At 47.3% G+C, this 25,558-nt stretch overlaps 1 protein-coding gene and 1 long non-coding RNA gene across 6 annotated transcripts in view; one reads left to right on the top strand and one right to left on the bottom strand.

Annotated features, from left to right (window-relative positions):
• The window catches only part of Rap1gap2 (RAP1 GTPase activating protein 2), a 270,988-nt gene that overhangs the window by 46,896 nt on the left and 198,534 nt on the right, over nt 1-25,558 (top strand). Inside the window, exon 1 of one of the 5 annotated variants that reach the window (XM_063251046.1) lies at nt 2,083-2,232. The exons of the other annotated variants lie outside the window; for them this stretch is intronic. Within the exon in view, the coding sequence (XP_063107116.1) occupies nt 2,216-2,232 (17 nt within the window). The 5' untranslated portion in view covers nt 2,083-2,215. Of the gene's footprint in view, nt 1-2,082; nt 2,233-25,558 lie in introns of those variants that run through there. 5 annotated transcript variants of the gene reach the window in all.
• On the bottom strand, nt 7,872-12,171 carry LOC134476499 (uncharacterized). Its single transcript, XR_010048204.1, has 2 exons — nt 11,480-12,171; nt 7,872-9,060 (listed from the first exon to the last, which is right to left on the bottom strand). It is a non-coding gene; the product is annotated as an uncharacterized LOC134476499 (long non-coding RNA).

The raw sequence follows: 25,558 nt of genomic DNA, 5'->3' as shown, positions 1-25,558 counted from the left end.
CTGAGGTCACCATCATGTGCAGAGACTGCGCACTGAGACCGAATCAGCTTGCAGAGGACTCATGCCTGTCTCTGCTGCTGGGGACACAGCATCCCTCACACTCCTGTAAGACAGGGCCTAGCACCCATCGCCTTGCAGGAGAAAGTCCAGCTTTCAAACTGATGGCCCCCACTCTTGGTCCCTGTGAATGGCGGTATGGTTTGCAAGAAAGTGTGGAATATGGCCAAGTGGTGACTGGGCCCTCAGATGTTTTTCCCAGGGAGGGTGGAGAGGCCTGGAGGAGCCAACAGCCTGGCTGGCGTTTTAGTCGTGCTGTGGTCTGGGCAGAAGAGAACTGTGTGCTGTTTCCATTTTATCTGGCTGAGAACTCAGAATCCTGTTACAAACAAGATGGCCGCCCAGCACGCAGGACAGGAGCAGGCGCTGTGTTTCAGTGTAGCTCCTCTTGCCCTCTCACATCCCTGAAGGGAGCAGCTGGAGATGTTGTCCACGCAGGACAGGGTTTGCAAACTCTAGGAAGCTTTATTTCTTGCTCTGCACAGCCTTTTAATGCAGGGGTCCGTCACCAACCTGAGAAGTGTTTTGCACACGTGCCTCCTTTGATTCTCTTTAAGCTGGCCGGCCACGTTCTCATCCAAGGGGGACAGTGCAGATTCACAGCCCAGGTGCCTGGCACAGGACGTTGTCTCTAGCTTCCTGACCTTCCTTTCCGAAAGCTTACTCCTCTGTCTCCCACCATCCCTTGATTCCAACTCAGTGGCTCTTTTTATACATGAGTCGAGGGCTTGGCCATCCATTCACTTCACCACCACTGGCCACCAGCTCTTTGTTTACTGCATATTACAAGAATCCTCGAGTCACCACAAAGATGTTCTAGAACATTTTGGGATTGACTCATTTTAGTCAGCCCTTCTCCTACACATTTAAGGCATCTGTTGAGAGTTTGCTGGGGTTTCCAAGGACATAAGGAGCTGGATGTATTGAGGAGAGAAGCCTGAGTCAGTTCAACTAGCGTTTACCTACACCCCAAGTCCAGTGCCAGGCCATGGGCTGGGGGAGAGGTGAGGGCACAAGTGAAAAAGTCTCTGCCATGACAACTTCCGGCCCCAGAAAGAGACAGACACACAGATGACGGTTGCTGTGGAATCTTGACAAGTGCTAAGATGCCATCTCCTCCTGGAAACCTGAGTGGCCTCCATGTATATGGACGGTCAGCCGGAGGAGAGAGGTGCTCCAGACAGCAGCCACTGCATACCCTACGTGAAGGCAGCTCAGGTGGGGGGTGACATGTCCTGGAGCAGTAGTTGGGTTGGGTGGGGGACTGGGTTGCTTGATGGGCTTTTGGCCAAGGGGATGAATAGTCAGACTTCAGTCTTTGCAGGGGCCAGAGAGGATGTAGGGAGGACAGGATAGGGCAGTGGGGCTGGGAAGAGTGGATGAGTGGGCCCTGGTGGATGCCGGTCCCATTCATAGAGATGGGGAACTTGGGAGTTGGGCAGTTTAATGGGAGACAAGGAGGGAGTTAGCTCCAAATGTAAACTTTCCTCCACTTTCCACTCTCCCCAGTGTGGGCTGTCTTGGATTCTGAAGTTTACACAGGGGCGGAAAGGGACAGAGGTGAGGAGTGAGTCTGGAGGGGAGGGGGAGCCAGTCTTCGGGTGGTTGGTGGTGGGCAGTCCCCTCTCCCTGGCTCTGCAGGCACAGCTGTGGAGCTGACTGTGCAGTTCCTAGAGTGCCTTTGGCAGGCTGGCAGGGGGAGTCCTGCTGCCTGGTGACTGGTAGCAGGTGCACGGGCAGGCAGGGAACCCTCACTGAGGATGTGCTCCAAGGAGGTCAGGACAGCATGCCTGTGCCATTGTAGCCTGAGCCTGGGAGCAGCACTGGTGCGTGTGAGTGTGGATAGGTGCATGTGTGCACTCACCCGTGCAGGTGGACATGAGCTTTGAGGGCTCATGTGGGTGCTTGTGTGGTGCCTTTTTTGGTTTTAGCAAGTTCCTATGGTAACCACGAACATGTCTGTTTTGGGATCTGGAGTCTGGGGCGTGAGTGGCTACAGGGAGAAGCGAGGCAGGCGGGTGCTTAGCTGGCAATTGGGCTGTGGCCTGATTTCATTGCCAGACACTGGGAACGCACCTGGAGGTGCCATTCGCCAGACAGCAAGGTCTGTAACTCCAGGGACCCGTGTGCTCCTGGCCTAATCCTGGCCTAATCCACCATGCCCAGGAAACCATGGTGAGTCTGTGTTCTGATATCTGGGTGGACAAACAGCTGCCTGGGACTTGACCAGGCCTGGTGGGTGGCTGCTAATTGGCAGGAAGGGAGCAGCTGGCAGAGAAGGGCCTAGGGATTGGGCTCTGCTGAGATGGGGAGGGGGTGATGGGGCAGGAGTGGCTCTGCTGATTCCTGGAGCCCTGTGAGGGCTTTCCACAGGGCCATGGAGCTCTGGACACAGAGTGGGATGGGCTGACTGTGTTCCTGTGGGGGAAAAGGCAGGGTGCAGGAGGGTACAAGAATGGAGCAGCCTGTGGCCCAGCAGCCCAGGCCCAACTGTCCTGGGGATGGACTCCCTCATCTAGCTCAGCTCCTGGTCTTGTGGGTCCCTGATCTCTGCCCATGCCTTGAGCTTCCTTCAGATCTCCCAGGCTCAGAGCCTTGCCCAGGTCTGGGGGAGGCTCAGAGTCCTGTGGAAGAGGAGGCTGGTCTACTCTGGCCCTCTCATCGGGGGCAGGGAAACATTGCTGGTCCTGGGCTTTGGGGAGAGCCTTGACGTCCCAGGCTGTGCATTCTTGTCCACGCGCTCTGGACTTGTGTGATGTCCCTCCACAACTGCTAAAGGACGGGGCCTGGGCAGCACTCAGGGCCACCCAGAGCAGTGATGGTGTCTGAGGTGGGTGGTGCCCGTGCCCCTTCTCCTGTGAGGGGAGCCGTGTCAAGAGGGAATTTGGACACCCTGTCTCAGCCCAGCTGCTCCCTCTGCCTCTGAGTGGGCCTGAGGTTATGGGGCAGGGCGACTGTGTCTGGCGTGGGCTATAGTCCTGGTGAGGGCCAAGGGAAGCATGGGAGTGTGTGCTCTTTGTTTTATCTGGACCATCGAGACCTTCCTTCCCTGAGGGGCAGAATCTGAAGCCTAATCCCTGACGGATTTCCTGGGGAGTTCGGGAGAGGGGCTGGGAACCTTCAGGACAGATTCCCAGATCTCTGGAGTTCTTGACTCTAATTAGCCACTATGTGAGTCTCCTGTGTCCTTGAAACTGCTCACTCAGCTTGAGGTTGGTTACCTGTGGTAACAGGGAGCTCATTACCTTCCAGAGATGCCTATTATATTGCAATATAGCTGACCATTATTTTCATGTGGAATTTCTTTTTTTTTTTTAATTTAAGGAGAAAAAGAAAAAAAAATAGAAAAAGGGTACAAGTTATACAGAATTTCAGAAAACAAACAGTAGGAAATCGCTAGTTAATAGATTACCTATTGTTTTCTTAGTCATGTGGAATTTCTATAACTAACATTGCTTAGTCCAGCCCTATCCCGTGACCCCTTCAAGCCCACTCTTAAACAAGGCTGACTCTCCTTTTTCCTGGGGATCACTGGGACAATGGAAAGTGGGCCTTGTGCCCTGGGTCTGCTTTTTTGGACTCTTCAGTTGTGTGTGATATTCCTCAGGGCTTGGGCTGACCTTTGTTGGAAGATTCAGGTTTTCTGGGTAACTGGGGGGGCCCCCACAGACTTGCAGATGGACAGGGAGAGGGTCCTCCTCAGCAGGGGTCAGTGAGCTGAGACATAGCAGGGAGGTGGTGGATGTGAAGGGTGAGCTCCCTGTGAGATGTGCTAGCCTCAGTGTCCTCCTCCTCCTCTACCAGCTCCCCTGTCTTTGCAGCTTTCCCACTGAAGACCTCGTCTCTTTTTCCTGAAGACAGAGCCGGGCATCCACAGGGATCTGATCTTGGGAAGAGGGGCCTGGGCAATGGCGAGCCTGTGCCTTGTCTGGAATAACCCAACAGGGCTGAGGGCTGCCCCATCTCACCCAGTTGTCTACTTTATGAGAGCCACTGGAGAGCTGGAGTTTTAGGCAAAGTCTTGCTAACTAACTCAGTAATCTAACAAACTACACTGGTGGCCTATCTTTAGATCAAAGTCAGTCCACGGGGTCACACATGTGCTACCTCTGCTTGGACACACCATCCCCTGTAGGTCCCAGCGCATCTTTCTCTGTAGCTGACTCCCAAATCCTTCTCCCCAGGTTACTCTTCCCCCCATGGCTCACATGGCCCGCAGTCACTGTCTGCTGCTTTCCCGTTCTGTTCTCAGTCTGCATCCCCTCTCAATTAACCTTTTCTCTCTTTTAGATCCAGTTTTTCCTCTGTCACTGGGTTGGAAGCCTCTGAGTCATGGCAGGGAGGGGCTGGTCCTCTGCCTCCTGGTTCAGGCCCATTATCTCCTGCTCCAGACAGTGACAGAGGCCCCCTAATTAACCTCCTCCTCCAGCTTCTGCCGGCTCTAACTAATTTGTCATCTCTCAAGCAGGCTCCTGTTCCTAGGAGCCTGATCCACAGCAGACATCACTAGTGCTGATTGTACCTGGCCTTGTTGCTCCCAGGATGCTGGGATGGGGCCTGCCAGTGTGGGGCTGGTAGTCCAGGTTGTGTGTAGCCCCAAGGGCTTCTCCTAATGCCATGAATATCCAGTGTCTTTGGGCCCAAAGTGAACACTTTAATCTCTGATCTTTTCCCCAAGGCAGTGGTCTCCAAACTTTCTTGTGCTTTAGTGCATAACCTGGTGGACGGAGGCTTTTAAAAATTTGGATGCTCAGGTTGTACCTCGACCCAAGGAAACTGGATGTCTGGGTGGGACTCAGCATCTTTATTTTCTAAAGATGCCCAGGTGATTCCAGTGTGCCGTAGAGTTTGGGAAGCATGGTCTGAAGGGACAAGCAAGTGTGATGGTCTTTTATGGGTCACGTGGGCTCTGGGTGGCGAGAGTCTGTTGGTCATTTGGGGCTGGATGATTCTATGTTGTCCTGTGCATTGTGAGATGTTTACCAGCATCTCTGGCCTCTACCCACCAGATGCCAGCAGCTCATCCCTTAGTTGCAATAATGAAAGGTGTCTCCAGGCGTCGCTGACCTTTCGGGGCAGTGCCCTACCATCTTTTGTGTATGTGTGATTGATTCTGGGACCTGAAGCTAGAGCTTTTGCATGGAGCCACATCCCCAGATTTTAAAAAAAACTTTTTAAAATTTTGAGGCAGGGTCTTGCTAAATTGCTAAATTGCCCAGACTAGGGTTGAACTGGTGAGTTCCCTGCCTCATCCTCCAAAGGCTGACATTATAGGCCTTTGCCACCATACCCAACTAAGGTCCTTTATAGCATTCTCAAATATGCCCAGAAGAAAAGTTTAGCAACAAGCCAGTGGCATCTTAGTGGTGACTTTGTGAGCTGTGGAGTCAGACAGTCTCTGTTTAAAACCCAATCAACATAAGGCAAGTTATTTAACCTTTCTGGGCTCAGCCAGTTTCTAGTTGTTTTGTTTTGTGTTCTTGCCACTGAGCCACCTTTTCACCTTTAGCTCCAGCAGGGAGGCCGGCCTTGCTTCTGTCGCCCGGCACTGTGGTCCTTAGCTGTGCTGCTCTGCCTGCATGAGATGCCTTCTCTCTCTCCATGCTGCTCTTCCTTCCAGCCCCAGCTTAGATGTGCTTCCTCTGTGTTCTACCCTGTGGGAGATCTGAGCATGTGGGAGCCTCTGAGTGTCCCATGCTGTTTGTCACTTAGGTGAGGTGGCTGTCCCCTCCCTATTTCTGGTTGATCTGTGAACCAGCAGGTTACCGCAGCATGAACCCTCCACCCCAAGCCCAACTCATTCCGAGAGGGTGGGGTGGGCGGAAATCCGTGCCTGGGAGGCCACAAAAGCCACATGACTGACTTTTACGACCTTGCTCTGGGGGAGGTGTGTAATTGGAGCCGATATCCTTTCTTGGTACTTTGCTGCTAGGAGATGCTCTTTGGAATTGAGGGTCTTCGAGCTAGGGATTTCCCCAGGCCCATTTCTGAGCTCGGGAGCAGGACTCGGGAAGGCAACCCCTGTCCCCACCCTCCCATGACTGTTCAGTGTTGCCAGCTGGCTGAATTCATGACTGCCTGTCCTGCGGTTTTGCAAACCTGTCTGTGGGTCTGGCTTAAAATACTGCTTCTGGGGCCCCACCAGAGGGATTCTGCTCGATCAGGCCTGGGTGGGGCCCAGGAAACCTGTGTGTGTAAAAGCCAGAGGTGGTGCTTCTGGTGCACTCTGCTGCAGCTGCTGGGAACTAGTCTATTTAAAGCACTCTTTCCCACAGTGAAGATTCACCAGTTGGTTGTATGTGCCCTGATGACCTTGGACAAGCCACACCGCCTCTCTATGCCCCAGTTTCTTTACCTGGGAGGACGAGTGGCATCTATACCAGGGTACTATTTTTGTAAAATATTTTAAAAGAGACGATGCAGGACAAGCGTGTAGCACAGCCTAGCAGCTTATGTGTGGTGAGTGCTACCTGCTGCAGTATCCTGATGCTACTGTGATAGTCCTGGGCTGATGGTATCCCCAGTGCCTGCCAGTGAACTCATGTGTATCTGTGCAGGTAAATTCCATTCAGAAGTGATGTGCATCCAGACCCGTCTGCCTCCTGAGGACAGATGCGTGCACACATGAGAGAAACAGTTCCCGGAGAGACATGGAAACAAGGGCAGACAAGTGTGTACACAGACCTTGATGGTCAGGGCTTCTCTTTTACTCACACACTTACTCACACACTGATATTATTCCTGGAGTTAGCAGCACCTGGGCTGAGCTCTGGGAGCCCAAGGTGCCCCATGTTTCCATGGAAACCGCTATGCAGCAAACAGAAAGGAGGACGAGGAGGAGGAGAGAAGAGATAGAAAAGCCTGAGCTGGTTTCTAGCTTCCAGGGACCTCCTCTCTGCTGAGGGTCTTGTTTCCTCTTTCTCCTTGTCCCTGCTGAGGCTCTTTATACCAGTTTTTAAAGAGAATAATGATAAAGCAAACCTCTGGGTACTTGAGATCCAAAATCAGTAATTGTTCATTTTTCTGTATGTGTATATGGTGCTGGTGTTGAAACCCATGGCCTTGAACTTGCTAGACAGTAAGTGCTTTTCCACTGACATACACCTCCAGCTGACAGCTGTTAACCTTTTATCTCTTTTTCATCAAATCTTTTAAAAATTGTGATAAAATGTACATAATAGAAAATCAACCATAATGACGGTCCATATCTAGTGTTAGAATTTCCTGGTGCAATAGAGAAGCAAAAAGTACAAAAAGATAAGGACAGGTTTATTGAGGACGTGGAAAGGAGTACACAACCAGAGTGGCTGGGCTGTCTCCTTGACTGGATACAGAGAGGCAGAGGGCTATGTGACCTCTGATCAGAAGTGGGGCAGGCATTGATGACATGTGAGGATCTAATTGGAGTTCTCTATGTACACAAACAGGAAAAGGAGCAATTAGGGCTCAAGAAGAAGGAGAAAGTGGTAAGCATTACTGCTTTGGCCTTCTGCCATGTTAGACCACTACCATAATTGTACAGTAATTTGTACTAGGGCAAGAACCTCTCATTCTTGTCTTTGTATGGCTAGGAAAAGGGTGAAGACTCTCTCTTACTACTTCCTGCTGGACGGGGTCCCTGCGTTGGGGTTTAGGAGGGTTGACAGGATGACAGTTGGTGCCCAGGAAGAAGCTGGTACCAGGTGTTTCAGCCAGGACAGGGAGTTGCTTGTAGGTGAACACTCACATCTGAGATTGGAGAAATAAAAAGACAAGATGCTATGAGGAGGTGTCGGTGTCACTCCCGTCCGGCAGGAAGGACACACAACAAAGTCTGGCAGTGGACAACCTTTTCTTTTATTTTCCTTCTCCGTACAGCCTGCCCCGGGAATCCTCCCGGCCGAAGCCTCTGTTGGTCCGCTCCCCGCGGCTCCTTGCGTGCTTCTCCCTACAGTCTGTCCCAAAGCCTCTACCGGTCCGCTCTCCGCGGCTCCTTGCGTGCTTCTTCCTACAGTCTGTCCCGAAGCCTCTACCGGTCCGCTCTCCGCGGCTCCTTGCATGCTTCTTCTGCTTCTTTTTTCATGGCGGGAGAGGCACTCACTTTTATAGGGTTACAGTGGCCAATCAGTTCAAAGCGCGCGATGCGGGCTGATTGGCTAACATCAGTTGTTGCTAGGCAGACTATCTTACAGGGAAGGTTGTGAAGCAGGAGATCTTACAGGGCGGGTTGTTTACCAAGCAGGAAGCAGGAGATCTTACAGGGCGGGTTGTTTACCAAGCAGGAAGCAGGAGATAAGCGCCATCTTAGCACACTCGATGGGAGGGGTAATCTAGCTCAGGCTTTGCTCTTTCCTACAGGCCTCACGTCCGCCAAGTAAGGCGACCGGGCTCGGGGCTGCGGCTCCCAACATCTCCCCCTTTTTTATTTTTTATGAATGTGCGCATCGTAGCCCTTCCTGGACTGGGTGCAGAGGCTTATGCCCTATGCGTAGGCCCACCGTAGGTCCTTGGCTTAGACCCTGGTCAGCCGTCCCATGGTCTGCCAAGGCCCGGAGGCCCTCGTCCTTTTTCTAGGGCCAGGCACAAACTGGACGGAACCTGGATGCACACAAGCTTGCACTCATTTCCTCTCCGTAAAGAAATCCCCTCGGAGAGAAATTTAGACCTGGGCAGCATCTAACAGTCCAGCGGCTTACGTGCAGGATGGGGTAGGGCCTGGCTTAGGTTGAGTCGCACCAGGGGAGTACGCTCTTACCCGTCATTGACTCTCCTACCCAGCTATGTCATAATTTTTTAGAGGAGGAGTGTGGGAAGCTCACCGCCCCTAGACTCGGTCGTAGGCTAGGCGAGCGAGCCATGCATATGTCTGAGGATCTTTTTGTCCATTTTGGGCTACCGCTATTTCTATTCATCTTGTTGGTTGGTCTGTGATGGATCTCCGGTAGGGCAGGTCTGATCTTCAGTCGAGGGCTTTGTTGCCCGTGTCAGTCTCTCCGGTACCCACAGTGGTTCTCGTCCCGGTTCCTGTGGGAAAACACAAACCGCGCCTCGGTTCCAGCTGATTACCGGATCCGGGCCCATCCATTGTCCTGTTAGGACATCTTTCCATTTTACCCATCCCTTATTGCTAGGAGATGGACTAGAATGCTCCATAGCTGGTGAGCGGCTATTATTGTTTAAATTTAAAAAATTGTGTGTGAATAGTGCCATGGATAATCGTGCCTTTGGGGCCAGGCCTTGGCCTACTCCCCCTTTTTGTTTTTGTAAAAATTTTTTGAGGCTTTTATGAGCCCTCTCAATGATTTTTTGACCTTGGGGATTGTATGGGATACCATGTTTTAATTGAACCTCCATCATTTTGTAGAACTCATTGAAGGCTTTGCCTATATAGGCTGGTCTATTATCAGTTTTTAATATTTTTGGTTTGCCCCATGCGGCCCAAGCCGCCAGGCAATGATTGATCACATTAGACACTTTTTCACCTGTTTCTGCTGTTGCAAATATGACGTGAGAACAGGTGTCTGTGGAAACATGAACATATTTAAGAGTCCCAAATTCCTGTATATGTGTGATGTCCATCTGCCAAACATCACCAGGGATCAAACCTCGAGGGTTTACTCCCATCGGTATGGCAGGTTTGTATGTGGCACAGGAGTCACATAGTCGCACGATATCTCGTGCATCTGCTCTGGGAGAAGGCTGCCACCCTGTGTTGTCCTGTCTCGGGGGTGGGGGCCCGCCGGCGAGGAGGGCCCCCTCTGGCCGTTTTTTGGCTCGTTAACATCTCGGCCACAAATACGATTTCCCTGAGCGTCATAAACTGACCTGCAATCCTCTGCCTTATGTGGACCCTTTCTGCATCGCCCACAGACGTTATACGATCCTCCATTTTTAAGGCGAGGCTTGGCGTCTGCACTATTTGGGCAGTTGCGTTTAATGTGTCCTGGGTCCCCGCAGCTGAAGCACCCCTTGGCTTTATGTTCCTCTCTAGGCCCGCGAGGTCCCCTTTGTTGCACTGCCGCAGCCAGAAGAGCTGCAACTCCCGAATTAGAAAGCGGCCCCCCTATTTCTCTGCATATTCTGATCCAGGCGTTAAGATCCTTATTCTTATGTGGGGCTATTGCTGCCTTACATTCCTTTGTGCATTGTTCGAAAATCAACTGCCTAACCAGCGGTTGAGCCACTTCCCTATCGGAAAAGATCTTATCGGCGGCATCTTGCATCCGAGCCACAAAATCAACGAATGGCTCTGTTGTGCCCTGGACTATTTTAGAAAGGCACAAGGATGCCGTTCCGGCACCACTCACCTGCTTCCAGGCGCGAAGCCCAATGGTATTGATCTGCTCATAAACTGCACCAGGGAACTGAGTCTGATCATCAGCGTGTTGGCCTTCCCCCATAAGCATGTCTCTATTCCATCCCCGGTTCCCTCGGTTAGCGTTTCTTTCCGCCTGTTCGGCAGCGAACTCGGCGTACCAGGCTCGCCAATCCAGGTAACTACCCGAGGGCAGACACGCCTTTGCCAGCTGAGTCCAGTCCGCGGGGGTGAGGGGCCCAGAAGACAGGTTCTCCAGCATGGCAATGGTGTAAGGCGCAGTCGGCCCAAAGGTTGTAACTGCATTTTTAAGTTCTCTAATCTGCTTTATTTCAAAGGGTTCCCACACATTACGTCCCTGACCCATGGCCATCTGTACAGGATATATCCCATAGGGGCCGCTATCTATCCCTGGGAACGGGTGGTCTTCATTAGACACACGACCCCCATGCCACAGCTGTCTGTGGAAATAACGTCCCGCCGGTGGTGGAGCATCGTAAGATGGCGGCCGTGGCTGAACAGAAAATGGCGGCCTGTGCGTTATTTCCTGTACTGACGGAAGAGGGGGGAGTTCCCATGCGGCGGCCTCGCGGCGAGGGACCGCTTCCGGGAACGAGTTCCAGGGCGGAGCAGAAGGTTCTGTCTCCCTCCCCTGCCAGGGGGCGCTCAGAAGCTCTCTGCTTTTTCGTAAGCCTAGCTGAGCGGAGCGCAATTCGCGGTGCAACGCAGCGAAAGAGCCTTGCGTCTCCCCATCAAGCGACTTAGGCCCCTGACAGCTGGTCTCTTTGGCCTCCTCACCATTCAACCTTCCCTCGTCCTCGGAGTCAGACGACTCCGAGGCTTGAGCCCCGTCTTCCTCCTTAGCATCCTTGTTCCCCTTGACGGACCCCTCTCGGGAGCTCCCTGACTGGGCCTGCTCAAATACCCTGCGTACTTTTGTAAGCTCTTGAGAGCTTTCCCCGCAACCACCCTCACTCTTAGTGCCGCTACCTAGCATGTTTCCCATTTTTTAATATGTTACTCACCGCGTGAGGCCCAAGGAATCCGCCACTTACGCGTGAGCCTGAGAGGAGTCTACAAACCCTGTAGGTGCGCGCCACCCAGGGCCCAGGTTTATCCTCTACTCACCTGTCTTGCAGCTCTGCGTTGGAGCGTTGTCCACTGCCACGTCTCGGGGGTGATCAGCTCCCCGTACGGGCCACCAGATGTCGGTGTCACTCCCGGCCGGCAGGAAGGACACACAACAAAGTCTGGCAGTGGACAACCTTTTCTTTTATTTTCCTTCTCCGTACAGCCTGCCCCGGGAATCCTCCCGGCCGAAGCCTCTGTTGGTCCGCTCCCCGCGGCTCCTTGCGTGCTTCTCCCTACAGTCTGTCCCAAAGCCTCTACCGGTCCGCTCTCCGCGGCTCCTTGCGTGCTTCTTCCTACAGTCTGTCCCGAAGCCTCTACCGGTCCGCTCTCCGCGGCTCCTTGCGTGCTTCTTCTGCTTCTTTTTTCGTGGCGGGAGAGGCACTCACTTTTATAGGGTTACAGTGGCCAATCAGTTCAAAGCGCGCGATGCGGGCTGATTGGCTAACATCAGTTGTTGCTAGGCAGACTATCTTACAGGGCGGGTTGTGAAGCAGGAGATCTTACAGGGCGGGTTGTTTACCAAGCAGGAAGCAGGAGATCTTACAGGGCGGGTTGTTTACCAAGCAGGAAGCAGGAGATAAGCGCCATCTTAGCACACTCGATGGGAGGGGTAATCTAGCTCAGGCTTTGCTCTTTCCTACAGGCCTCACGTCCGCCAAGTAAGGCGACCGGGCTCGGGGCTGCGGCTCCCAACAAGGAGGCAGGTCACTATCATAATTAAAGGACCTAGGAGAGGTAGAAGGAAAGGTGCCCTTGATCCGAATGTGTCGTTCCATCAGGGCCACGGTGAGGAAGAATCTGAAAAATGAGCTTGGTGTTGGGAGGGGTGAAGTGATGGAAGGCCATTATTCTCCCATCTGAAAAGGCAAAAGTAAAAGTGTAGGAAGGATTTGTCCTTGGTCCAGCGGTTGAGCTGGAGAGAATGGGAAGGATGAGAAATGTAAAGCCTGACAGTCGAATCATGTTTGAGGAATTACAAACCAAGGGCGGGGAGGGCTGTGGCTGTATCACTACAAGTGAGAAGAGATCCTAGGCCCAGGAAGAGGGTCTTGTGTAAGGGATTAGGAACCAAATAGGGTAACAAAACATGATCTGGCCTGAAAAGTGTGGCTGTGGGGCCTTGGTGAGATGGAGACGGGAGATAGGAGATGTGATGACCTCTCAGGATGTGCAGAGTCTGGGTGGTTAGGGTTAGGAGGGCACTGCTTAGCTTAAGTGACATGAAACTAGGATGGCAGTCCAGTGACCTTGACTGCTGTTCGAGTTCCGAGGAAGACCAGGTAGGGCCACTCCACTTTGGTTGTAGTCTTGTTAAGGGATCTGAGAAATAAAGGATGGACTATTATCTGACTGGATACTGTGAGGTAGACCAAACTTTGGAATTATTTCTTGTAACGGGACTTTAGTAACTCTATCAGCAGTCTCTCTGATTGTGGGAAAGACTTCTATCCATCCTGAGAAAGTACAGACAAAGATAAGAAGATACTTGCAAATTTTGTGGCAGGGAATGTGTGTAAAATCTTATCTGCCAGCCACACTGGACACACTTCTGCCAGACCAGGGGTGTGTCTGCGAAATTGATGAGTAGGATGTGTCCCTGAGGAGAGGTTGATAGTGATGACGGGTGTAAGTTGTTGAAACCTGAGTGTGTCTGGGAAGAAATCCTGACAATCAAGGTGTAGGGAGATGGTAAAAAAAGCCATCTTTAAGATCCAGGATTCTGAAGTGAGTGGTGGAGGGAGAGATATGAAAGAGCATGGATAAGGGTTTGGCACCACTGGGTGAATTTGGGTAACAGTGTCACTGATTATGCTTAGGTCTTATATCAGACGATAGGACCCATCAGGCTTAAGTACCAGGAGAATGGGAATATTATAGGGTGAATGGGTAGGTTTAAGAAAACTATTGTCTAAAAGATGCTTGATTATAGGTTTACGTCCCCATAAATGTTTGGGAGCTATAAATATTGGGGAACACAAGGAAAAACTGAGGGATCCTTGAGATGAATTAAAATAGGCATGCCATGGGTAGCATGGGTGGGGTTGGGGTTGTCCCAAACTCTGGGGTCCACCAGAGAAGAAGGGAGAGGAGGGGATGGCTTTGCAACACACTGTGAGTGTGTTTGGAGAATGAGAGCTGTAGGGAGGGAGAAGATAAAGGAGAAGTTAAGCTTTTGGGGAAGATCTCCACCTAAAAGGGGTGGGGGACATGTTGGAATTACTAGGAATCTATGGGTAAAGAAGAGAGTTTGGAGCCTGTATGGAATGGACCCTGTTTTAAAGGCTGTGTAGATTGGCTGTCAACACCATCTACAGAGACTGAGGATTTAATATAACAGCCTGAAAACTCAGGAAGAACACTGTATGTGGCCTCTATGTTCACAAGTACAGAGAATGTCTTACCTGAGACCTCCAGTGAGACTTAAAGGCTCTGAGAAGGACACCTTAATGGGGGCTGTGAGTCCCGAGCCCCGAGTCTTCAGCAGCAAGTCCAAGTAGATCAGTCAGCAATGAATCTGGTGGTGATGAGATCTCCTGTGAGGGCAAGGAGTTAGAGGATGGCTTACCCACTCTCTGGCAGCTAGGACAGTCGCTCTTCCAGTGACCCTTAAGATTGCAGAGGGGGCATTCTCTTGCCCAGCGTCCTTTTTTGTCACACTTGGAGCATGGTCTGGGAGGGGCTCAGGTAGTTCCACCTTGTCTCAGTTTACCTGTCTTGGAGCTCCAAGTACCACTGTTGGAAGGGAAACTTTTTTGTTTGTTTTAATCAGTACCAGGGATCGAACTCATGACTGCCTGCTTGCAAGGTAGGCACTTATGCCGCTGAGCTAAATCCCCAGCCCAAGTACCACTGTTAAAAGATCAGATTGCTATTTTTCCTTCTTCTGAGTTTTATTTCTGTTTTTGAAAACATGAAAAGCCATATTAAGAAGGTCTCACTCTGGGGTTTGAGGGCCAAGTTTAGCCTTTTGTCTTGGGATCTGGCCCACAGCGGGAGGTTATCTGTTTCCTCCAAGGTCACAAGACATCTGGTCCTCTGTGTTGGCTCCTTTGAGGCCCTAGCCCTATCTGACTGCCTGTAATATTTTTAACTGACTCAGCTGCCTGTAGCATTTTTCCTCTGAAGAAGTAACCCAAACTGCCATGAGGGGTGATGGGCAGAGACCAATCTGGCTTTTTAAGGCTGAAGGGGGTTGAAGTTGTTGAATGGCAGTTAGGGATACTTTGCAGAGCTTTTAACTGGTGGCCCTCAGTAGGTAGCAGGCATTTTCATCTTGGGTAGGCCCATGCAAAGAGGAGACAAGGCAAAGAACCAATTAAGTATGCAGGAGCCAAATAATAGAATTACCAGGATATTCATGAGTATAGTTTTAGTAATGGCTTCCCAAAAGAAGGATAAGGATAAGATCCAGGGAATTTTAGAAACTGACATGTCTTTGATTTGTCATATACACATTTAGGTTTTACAATTGTATAAGTATCTCCTATGCTGTTAGAGTGTCTGATGCCATCCGATTTTGGAGGATGGCCTGTTTTATTAATTTTGCCTTTGTACTTTAGGAGAGAGATCAGCTGCAGTGTAATTTAAAGCCAGTTGAGTATAGATAATTATGGCCTCAATATGCTTCACATAACGTTTTTCTGGAAAAGATATGGTGGATCCTAGTAAAAGAATTCTAAAAGGAATTTATAATTATCTCTAAATTTTAGTTGTCCAGAAAAAAAGATTGATAACAGTACAGTGCAGTAGAGGCAGTAAGCTTAACATAGAACATTAAATGGAACAGCTATTTTTTTATTAACCATGTGTGTTTTAACATTTGAGCATTGAAGAAATTTGTGACATTGTTTGTACTGCTCAATATTTAAGCATCTCTAAGTATAACATACACATTGCATAAATTTTTGTTTAAATCATTTGACTGGTGGCCTCATGTTGGTTTGATTTGAATCTCCTGGCTGGAGCACAAGAAAAGCTTCAATCTGAAAGAAAATATTTATCTGGATCTGAAAGAAAGTATTTATCATCATAAACAATCCCAATTTTATATTTGAAGATGTGAATATATCATAAGATCAGCAACAATGAATTGTCTTAGTCATATGAACTTTAGTTGGGATGTCTCCCATTAGGGCATGGAAATTATTGGGGCCTCCAATTAATGAATAAGAATGGTTAAAGTCACCAGGCAGCCTCTTTCTTATCCATCAATTTAAGTCTTGTCCAATCTCTTCTCACCCCAAGGGATTTTGTTTAATCAATTTTAGCATCATTTTGACCAGCTGGCAACCTAGGTGGAAGCATGTATTTTAAATCAATAACCCAAATAAACCTTGATTAAATGATCTGAAAATGCAAAAAAAATTAAGGGGAAAAGATTTTGAGCTAAAATAAAAGAATAAGTGTTTCCAGAGTAAACAAATGGACAAACATGGACAGTATAAAAAGACTAGACTATAAACTGCACAGTATAAACAGACTAGACAAACAGACAACACAGATACACAGACTGACAAACATCTTACAAAATCATAGTGCACTCAAGTATATTTGGCCAATTCAAACTATAATAAATAGACTAGTACAAATGTTTTCACAGATTAATTAATAGAGATCTCTTGAAATAAGAATAGCAGAAAGGAACCTAATGTATGGTTACTCTGAGATAGGTCAGTGAGGACAAAAGAAACATGAAAATGAACTAGTCCCTTAGGACCAGCCTGTTCCCAAAGGCTGTGGAGTAGGAGGTATGGATGGCCACCAAGCAGTCAGCCATATGCAGACATTTGTGGGCAGTTACTGGGTGATCAACCACAAGATGACCACTCATTACCATGTGACAGGGAAGCATAAAATGGCGACTGGTTACCATGAGACCTACAACAAGATGGCTGCTGCCAGTTACATAGTCTGGGAGCACAAGATGGTGAGTGGTCATCTTGTGACCTGCAACAAGATGGCTGCTGATCCCATGATGAAGGACCACAAGATGGTGGCCATTTACCCTGTGACTGGTTACAAGATGGTGGTGCACAGTCACATGGCAGAGGACCTCAAATGGTGGTTGTCTTCCATGTGAGCTTCAGCAATATGTCTGCTGAAGACCATGTGGTATAAGATTGCAAGATGGTGGTCAGATACCATGTGGCCTGCTAGGTGGCTGAAATATGCAAGACCAAGTATAGTGAGCTGGCAGGGAAATGGCCATACAGGAGCAGGGGACAAAGAAGAACCATCCAACGGGACAGATGGTGCAGGTGGAGGGGATCAAGAAATCTGAGACATGGCGGGAGAAAGTAAGGGAAAAATTAGAGGCAACTGGGGGTGAGGAAGCGGGAGAGGATGATGCAGAGGGCTCAGAAACCTCTGGCTGAGGGGCTGGAGTTTTAGCTCAGCGGCATAAGCACCTGCCTTGCAAGCAGGCAGTCGTGAGTTCGATCCCAGGTATCAATAAAAAGGAAAAAGACAAAAAAAAAAAAAGAAACCTCTGGCTGAGAAAGCTGTAGGGTTTTGATTTGGTGATATGAGGAAGGGGAAGTAAAGACAGGAGGCGCATCATCTAAGGGGTCTGGTGGGGAGGAAGGGAGAGATCCTGGTGGAGCAGAGCAAGCCAGAAGAATTTGGGCCATTATACAAGACAGAGAGAGAAGGACGTGTCCTCAAAGCGAAAAAGGCCTAAAATGAGGGGTTTCTGCCACCTTTCTGCCACTGTGACAAAAGTATAAATAAAATACCTGCTTTTTGGTTTTTATAGCCTTCTTGAGGCCAAGAGCACCAAGGTTATGGACCAGGCACCTCAGAGGTGTGTTTTTCAGGGGACAGGAAGTGGTCCCCATGACTGAATTATAAGTGAGCTGAGAGAACAACTCCGCCTCAGGATGTAAGAGCTTCAGCTCCCCGCTTCCCCGCAAGGAATGTGGAAGCCATCCTGGGTCACACCTATGAAAAGAAGTCGTCATCTGTTTCAAAAGTGTGACATGGATGGTCCCAACACCCATTCTCATTGGCCATCACTGAGAGTATGGGACAGGGTCCCAGAGAACAAGAGGGTAACAGTTTTGTCTTGGGCTGTCTGCTCAAGGAACATGAAAACTGCTATCTCTGTCCAGAGATGGCAATGGATAGGTTTTCTGATGCAAGCTTGTGAGTTTTAGGAACAGAAACAGAAAACTTCAGACATCAGCTCACCTGTGATGAATGAGGAGGGTTGGTGTTGCATATGGATTAGTGGTGGCAAATAAACAGGTCCTGGAGGAAGGAAAGGTGGTTCATAGGCAGGGGAGCTCGAACTGGGAGTGACTCCCAGGGGCTAACATGCTCTGCCATCTGAGTCATGGCACCAAAATATTAGAGTTTTCTGGTGCAATAGAGAAGCAAAAAGTACACAATGATAAGAACAGGTTTATTGAGGACGTGGAAAGGAACACACAACTCGTGGCAGTTAGACTGTCTCCTTTGACTGGATACAGAGAGGCAGAGGGTTATGTGACCTCTGATCAGAAGTGGCACATGGTGTGGACATTGATGTGTGAGAAACTGATCAGAATTCTCTGTGTGCACAAACAGGAAAGGGAGCTGCAATTAGGGCTGAAGAAGAAGGAGGAAGTGGTAAGCATTACTGCTTTGGCCTTCTGCCATGTTAGACCACCGCCATAATTGCACAGTAACTTACACTAGGGCAAGAACTTTTTATCCAGAACCTTTTCATTATCCCAAACTAAAACTCTATACTCATTAAGCACTATCCCTCCATTCCCCCTTTTCTTGACCCCTGGCAATCACCATTCTGTTTTCTGTTTCTATGAATTTGATTGCTCTCTGGTCTTCATATAAGTGAAATCATACAGCATTTGTGCTTTTGTATCTGGCTTATTTCACTTACCATAATATCTTCAAGATTCATGCATGTTGTAGCATGTATTAGGATTTCTTCCTTTTGAAGACTGAATAATAGCCCATTGTGCCTATTTACATTTTGTTTAGCAAAAAACACCCCATTTTTTTTTAATATCATGGGTGTTGAACATTGTGTGTCTGTGATGGGAAAGTTGACTAATTCAGAAAACTGCGTGCTGCATTGGAGAAGTGAAATTGTGTTGTGATTGTACCTGACTGTGTGGTTTAGAAGCCTTTGGAACAGGTTTACGCAAAGCTTTTGGGAAGTGTTGGAGATGTGGGCTAAAGAAACCCTAGGATGCTGCAAGCTGAGCTAGCTGGGTGATTCTGGTTGAAGCTCAGAAGACGGGAATAGTAATGGAATGTAAACAGGCAAGACTCATGGACTTTTGGTTGGAAATGAGAACTATTGGAAACTGGACTGGAAGACAGGCATGTTTCACTCTGACAAAGAATTTATCTATGTTTTGTTCATGTCCTACAAGTTCGTGCAAGGCTGAGTTTAAAGGTAGTGGACTATCTGGGGGAAGAAATTTCAAAAAGCCCAACATTGAGATTGTGGTATGGGTACTGTTGAATGCTTTCAGCCATATTTGTGGTGGAAATCAAGGACAGAAGGTAAGGCAGAAAACTTGTAAACAAAGCTTGGCCAAATAGGAAGCACAAGTAAAGTTGGTGGCCAATGAGAATGTGGTTCCTGAAAATATTAGCATTTAAAAGAAGCCAAGTACCCTTGCATCAGAACAGTAGGAAAGATGTCGAGGGTAGCTCAGGAAATAGTCCAGTCCTACCTTTTGGAAAGCTCAATTGTGTAAAAGGGAAAACTCCTTTGACAGACTTTGCTTTAGGAAGTGCCTCCGGGGATCCTGCTCATTCAGGGCTGCCAAGGGAAGTGCTTCTCAGGGTACAACTATCTAGGCACCAGCTGGCTGCAAATCTTGAGACCCTCCATGGGGTGCATGTTTTTTAATTATGCAGAATGCAAGAGTCATGGCATCATTAAGGCTTCCACTTTGCTTTCAGAAGAAGACATGGGAGCCAGAGTAAAAATGTATGATAGGGTCTCAGTGCTTGCTGGACATCCTTGAAAGCGTGATGCTTGAATCTTTAAGAATGAAGCCCCAGGTAGAGTGGAGGCACTAGGAAGCTGGAGATATCAGGAATATGGAATGTTTACTCTGGAAAACTGTAACCAACATGTGGAGCTAGCCCAAGAGGGAGGCCACGTGGCTGCATCCAGCAAGGCCATGGGGGTTTGGAGCTGCTCGTTTCACTACAATTTGCTTTGGGTGCTGAACACAGAGCTGTAGGATTTTATGTTTGTTCTCCCCATTTCACTCTTTTGGAATGAGAGTTCTTGTCCCATCATTGTATGTTGGAAGTATTAAACTTTCTGTTTGATTTTTACAGGGGCTCACAGATGAGTTTTCTTTGAGTCTTAGAGGAGAATTTAGACTTGGACTTTTCAACGATGCTAAAACTGTTAAGACTTTTTGATTCTTAGAACTAAATATATTTTACATAATGAGAGTTCAAAGATGGAATGTTATAGTTTAGATCTAGAATATCCCCTGAATCTCATGTGTTTGGAGATAGATCTCTTGGAAGGTGATTGGATTGATACAGGGGAACAAAACTCAACCTCCTAGATGTCTGATGTGAGTTCATGTTCTCTAAAATCGAAGAATGAATTTTAGGAACAACAGAGGTTAAGAGAAGAATAGATTCATTGAAAGAAAGCAAGCTTCTGTCTGGGAGAGAGACAGACGGGGTCCTGGGTGGGTTGCCAAGGACTCTGTCTTTTCTAGAGACTTTCATAGAGCAAAGCCATGAGGTGAAATGGTTCAAGATGGGGAAAAGATGGGAACTCGAAAGGCAGACAGGCATGAGGTGGGACAGAACAGTGGTCAACCAATAAAATTGTCAGGTAAAATTGGTTAAATCAGGGACAAATGGGGAAGTGAGTCACCTAGCAAGTGGCTGTAAAGAGCAGTGACTCTTCCTGTAGGGGGCTGGGATGGTGACTTCTGGCTTCCTCAAGGTGATCCGTACCTATTTAGAATATCAGTTTCTGATGTTTATACTTAGGGTGTGGTTGCATTTATTTTGCCTATTGTCTTGAGATCTGGCCCTGAGCAGAAGTGTTTGTCTCCTCCAATGTTGCAAGGTATATGATCCTGCTCTGGCCCCTTTGAGGGCCCAGCCCTGTCTGACTCCCTATGATATTTCTAACTAACTCAGCTGCCTGTAACAGGATTATGGGGTGCTATACTCATCGGTGGCTTGATCCACTGATCAGTTCACAGCTAAATGTGGGACTTAGTTGGAAGCAGTGTGTTACTGAGGGCATGCCTTAGGGTGGCATATCTCCTGCCCTGGGCTTGCCCTTCTTTCCCTGCTTTCTGGCAGCCATGGATAGAGCAGTTTTCCTTTACTATGTCCTTCTACCACGTGTCTGCTTTGGAACCAGCAGACTGTGAACTGAACCCTCTGAAATCCTGAGCCAAAATAATCCTCTCCTCTTAAATTGTGGGTGCCAAGTGTTTTGTTTCAGTGATGGGAAGCAATTAATAGGAGTGGTAATACTGTGTTTAACTTTTTGAGATTTTAAAAAAAATCACAGATAATGTTAAGTTTCTGTAACTACCTTTCCTTTTCCCTATTCCCCTATTTCTTCCATTCATAGAGATAGCAACTATGAAAAAGCCTGATATTTTCTCTTAGTCCATATTACTAGTACTTTCACATCTATACACAGGTAGCTAGAAATACTACAGTTTTGGTTTGTATGCTTGGCCCTCTGTATCATCAGGTTCCGCATCAACACCAACCTCAGATAGAAAAAAATCTTTTTTGAGATATTGTGCCTGTACAGAATGTACACACACTTTTTTGCTTGTCCTTATTGCCTAAGTGATACATTGTTGCCTATGTTTAAATTGTATTAATTACTGAGTAACTTAGAGATGATTTAAATTATATGGGAGGAAGCTGAGCATGCTGGTGCACACCTGTAAGCCCAGCACTTTGTAGACTGAGGCGAGAGGGTTGCTGCAATTTCCAGGTCAGTCAGGGCTACAAAGTGAGTTCAAGGCCAGCCCAGTCAGAACTGCATAGGGAGATCCTGTCCAGACAAACAGACAAACAAACAAACACATGGATGGGAAGGTATGCATAAGTTTCATGCAAATTTTATGCCATTTTATACACGATACATGAATGTCCTGATTTTGATGTGTGGGGAATTCTGGAACTAATTCTTTCAAGATGCTGAGGGATGACTGTATGGACTTCTTTGAATTTGTTTGACATGGTGTTCTGGTTCCAAACTATCTGGGTTCAGACCTTGACTTTGTTACTTACCAGCCTCAAGTTCTCAAGTAGGTTATTTAATGTCTCTATGTCTCTCAGTTTTTGTACCTGAGGAGTGAGATTAATGATAAACCCTAAATCACCTTGTAGCATTTGGGGGCTACTTAGGCCTATACAAGGCCAGTGCTTAGAACAGTGCAGGTAGTGTGCACCGTGTGTGTTGGTTGCTATTCGCTGCGTACTTGTGAGAGATCCTGAGGGGACTGACCTGGGGTGAAGCTGCAGGGCTGCAGCTATGTGAAGTGTCACCAGATAGCCCCCAAGAGAGGTTTTTCCCTGTACATCCCTCCTCCCCCTCCCAGGGGTAGGGAGAGCCCAGGAGTCACATTCCCCACTGCCTGTGATTTTAATGTTTACATCGGTTTGACTCACAAAAGTACATTTTGTTTTATTTTATTTATACTACAAGCATTAATATAATTCTGAATAAGTGAAAGAAAATCTTGTGGCTTGAGCAGCAAGGTACCACGTTGGTTCCTCCTTTGAGTCGCTCTCTTCAGGTCTGGGAGAATATTCTGTATTCCCTTTTTTTTCTGAGCTGGATAGCAAATGTACTAAACATATTAGTACAATTATTTCCCCTCCTTATAAAAATAGCATTTTGCCCCATAATGAAAATAGTACATGCTCACTGTAGAGGTTTTAGAAAACATGTACCAATGCTGGGATGAGAAATAAAAATAACCCAGGTCCCACCACCCAAAGTGCTATCATTTTAATGGGTTTCTTCACAGTGTTTGTTTCTTAACTTGCCTCTATTTTTATTGTTGTGGTACTCGTGATAGAACCTGGAACATTTTACTACTGAGCTACATCCTCAGACCTGTTTATTTTTTTATTTTAAGACAGGATTTTGCCAAGTTGCCCAGGCTGGCTTTGAATTTGTGATGGCTTTACCTAAGTCTCTTGAGTACTGGGGATTACAGGTGTGTGCCACTCTACTCCACTTTAACTTCTTTTCAAAACTTAATATTATAATGATATTTTTTTCGACATTACATGGAGTGTGTGTGTGTGTGTGTGTGTGTGTGTATATAATGGGAACTGAATCCAAGGCTTGATAGGTACACTCTATCACTGAGGTACACCCTCAGTCCAACATTAAGTATTCTTTAAATATGTGATTTAAAGTGCCACATACTATTATATATCATTATGATGTTCCATAATTTATTTAACTCTTGATTTAATTTTAGATATTAAGATTGTTTTCAATTTATGACTATTAAGTAATATAGAATAAGACCTTAAGTATATATGTTGCGGATTGTTTCCTTTACTTAGCTGTGGCTAACTTTTTAAAAATTTTTTTTTGTCTCTTTCTTTTTTTTATCGGTACCAGGGATTGAACTCATGGCCACATTTGCAAGGCAGGCACTTATGCTACTGAGCTAAATCCCCAGCCCCAGCTGTGGCTAACTTTTTTTTTTCCTTCCTAGTCCTGGGAAGTGATCCGGGAACATTGTGCATGCTAGGCAATTACTTTGCCATCAAGTTACATCCAGGCCCTATTTTCTCTTCTTTCTCTTTCCTTCTTCCCCTGCTTCCTTCTTTCCTTCCAAAAATGTCTTAATGACTATTGCCCATTTTTGGTTGTCTTTTTCTTGTTGATTTGTTAGAGCCTTTTCTGTGTCGAAGAACAACCTTTGATTGTTCATATTCCTATTTGCAAATACTCTTTGTCATGGCTTGTGTCTAGATGTCCCCACAAAGCCTCATACGTCATAGGACTTTCGAAAGTGGCTGGGTTAGGGTGTGCGATGCTGGGATTAAAGATGTAATGCTAGGATTAGAGTATGATGTTGGGATAAGGGATGCTTCACCCTGGGTGCAGTTGGCACCACAAAAAGGTGGGTAGTTTGGAAGGGACAGGTAGGCTGCTGCTTTGGTGTTTTGCTTTCTCTCTCTCTCTCTCTCTCTCTCTCTCTCTCTCTCTCTCCCCCCCTCTCTTTCTCTCTCTCTCTCTCTCTTTCTTTCTTTCTTTCTTTCTTTCTTTCTTTCTTTCTTTCTTTCTTTGTCTTTTTGAGACAGAGTCTCACAGTGTGGTTCAGGCTGGCCTTTGGCTCACTTTGTAGCCCAGGCTGGTCTTGAATGCCAACAATCCACCTGCCTCAGCCTCCCGAGTGCTGGGATTACAGGAGCGTGCCACTGTGCCTGGCCTGTTTTGCTGTTTCACTGCTGCTTGGTGTTTGCTGCCTTCTGCCTTGCCATTCCATGGATTGTTCTCCTCCGTGATGCCCCCGTGCCAAGCCACCCTGCCTAGAGCCAGCTAGCTATGGATGAAACCTCTACAAACTGTGAGCTAAATATATCTTTCCTCTTTTAACTTTGAGTGTTGTCTCAACAGTGAGAAAAGTAACATGGATTTACTTAAGAAAAGTAACTGAAAAAGTCATTCTGTTTGCTCTTTGGCTATTCATTTGACTCATTTTTTGGGGCAAAAGTTTTACATTTTTAGGAGGTAAAACCTATCAATTGTTTTTCATTTGTGACTTTATTACTTTTGTGCTTAGGAAAGTCCTTCTCCATACAGAAAGTTAATGATTACCCATGTACTTTATCCTTAAAATTTTTATTTTTTTTTTTAATTTTTATTTTTGTCTTTTTCCTTTTTATCGGTACTGGGGATCGGTACTCACAACTGCCTGCTTGCAAGGCAGGTGCTTATGCCGCTGAGCTAAATCCCCAGCCCCCCAAAATTTTATTTTTTACCCCTTCCCCCAGTACTAGGGATTTAGTCCAAGGCCTTCATACTGAGCTGCATCTCCAGCCTTCTTTCTTTTTTTTTTTTTGTACTGGGGATCAAACTCATAACCTTGCACATGCCAGGTGCTTGTACCACTAAGCTAAATTCCCAGCCCTCTACTCCCAGCCCTCTTTTTTTTTTTCACTTTCAAACATGATCTTACCAAGTAGCTAAATTACCTAGGCCTGTCTCAGTCCCTCAGAGTGCTGGGATTACAGGCACATGCAACTATGCTGAGGTTATATTTTGCATTTAATTATTTAATTCATCTGGAGTTTAATTTGAGATGAAATTATAATTTTATTGTTTTCCAAATAATTATCCAGTTGTTTCAAAGTAGACTTTAATACATTTCCTCCTTACCCTACTAAATTCTTACATGTCCTAAGGTATATTTCTGGGTTTGTTTGGTCTATTGCTGAATCAGAGATGAAGAGAGGAAGGAGTGTCCAGGTCACAGAGAGTAAAGCTAGAGTCTGAGGAGAGAGAATCAGGTCCAAAGAGAGGGGACTGGGTTGTGGTGGGCCTTGCAGGTCAGGTTTTGGAGTGTTTCACTTGCTGAGCTGGGGTAAGATGTTTGGAGGGTTTTGTTTCCTTTTTAGATGATATGTGATTTTTCTTATTAGTATATGTTCATGATACATAATAATTACTGTCTTAGTTACTTTTCTCGTTGCTGAGACAAAGCACCCAATACCCATAAGTTAAGGGAGGAAAGGTTTATTTGGCTCACAGTTTGTAGAGCTTTCAATCCATAATCATCTGGTTCTGTGGCAGGTGGTGTGGCAGACTGGCCTTGCAGAGGAGAAACATTCGTGACAGGCAGAATGTAGCAAAGCACGAGACGGGGCTTTATAGCATCTGTCTGCCTGCTTCATACTCTATCTAGGCTACTGGGATTAGGGCTGTGCCAAGCCAATCAGTGGACTGATTTATTAATCACACACTCTAATCCCAGCATTGCACCATGAATTGATCACACACTGTAGATCCACCCACCTCTGAAAAAACCCCACCTATGACAGCATTAAGCTTTGGGGTGCATCTAGACACAAGCCATT

This window comes from Cavia porcellus, unplaced genomic scaffold, assembly GCF_034190915.1.
Source record: "Cavia porcellus strain 051 isolate PalLab524CR breed Dunkin Hartley unplaced genomic scaffold, mCavPor4.1 scaffold_6, whole genome shotgun sequence".
Taxonomy (NCBI): domain Eukaryota; kingdom Metazoa; phylum Chordata; class Mammalia; order Rodentia; family Caviidae; genus Cavia; species Cavia porcellus.
The sequence above is the reverse complement of the archived record's forward strand: the minus strand, read 5'-3'. Positions and strand labels throughout refer to the sequence as shown.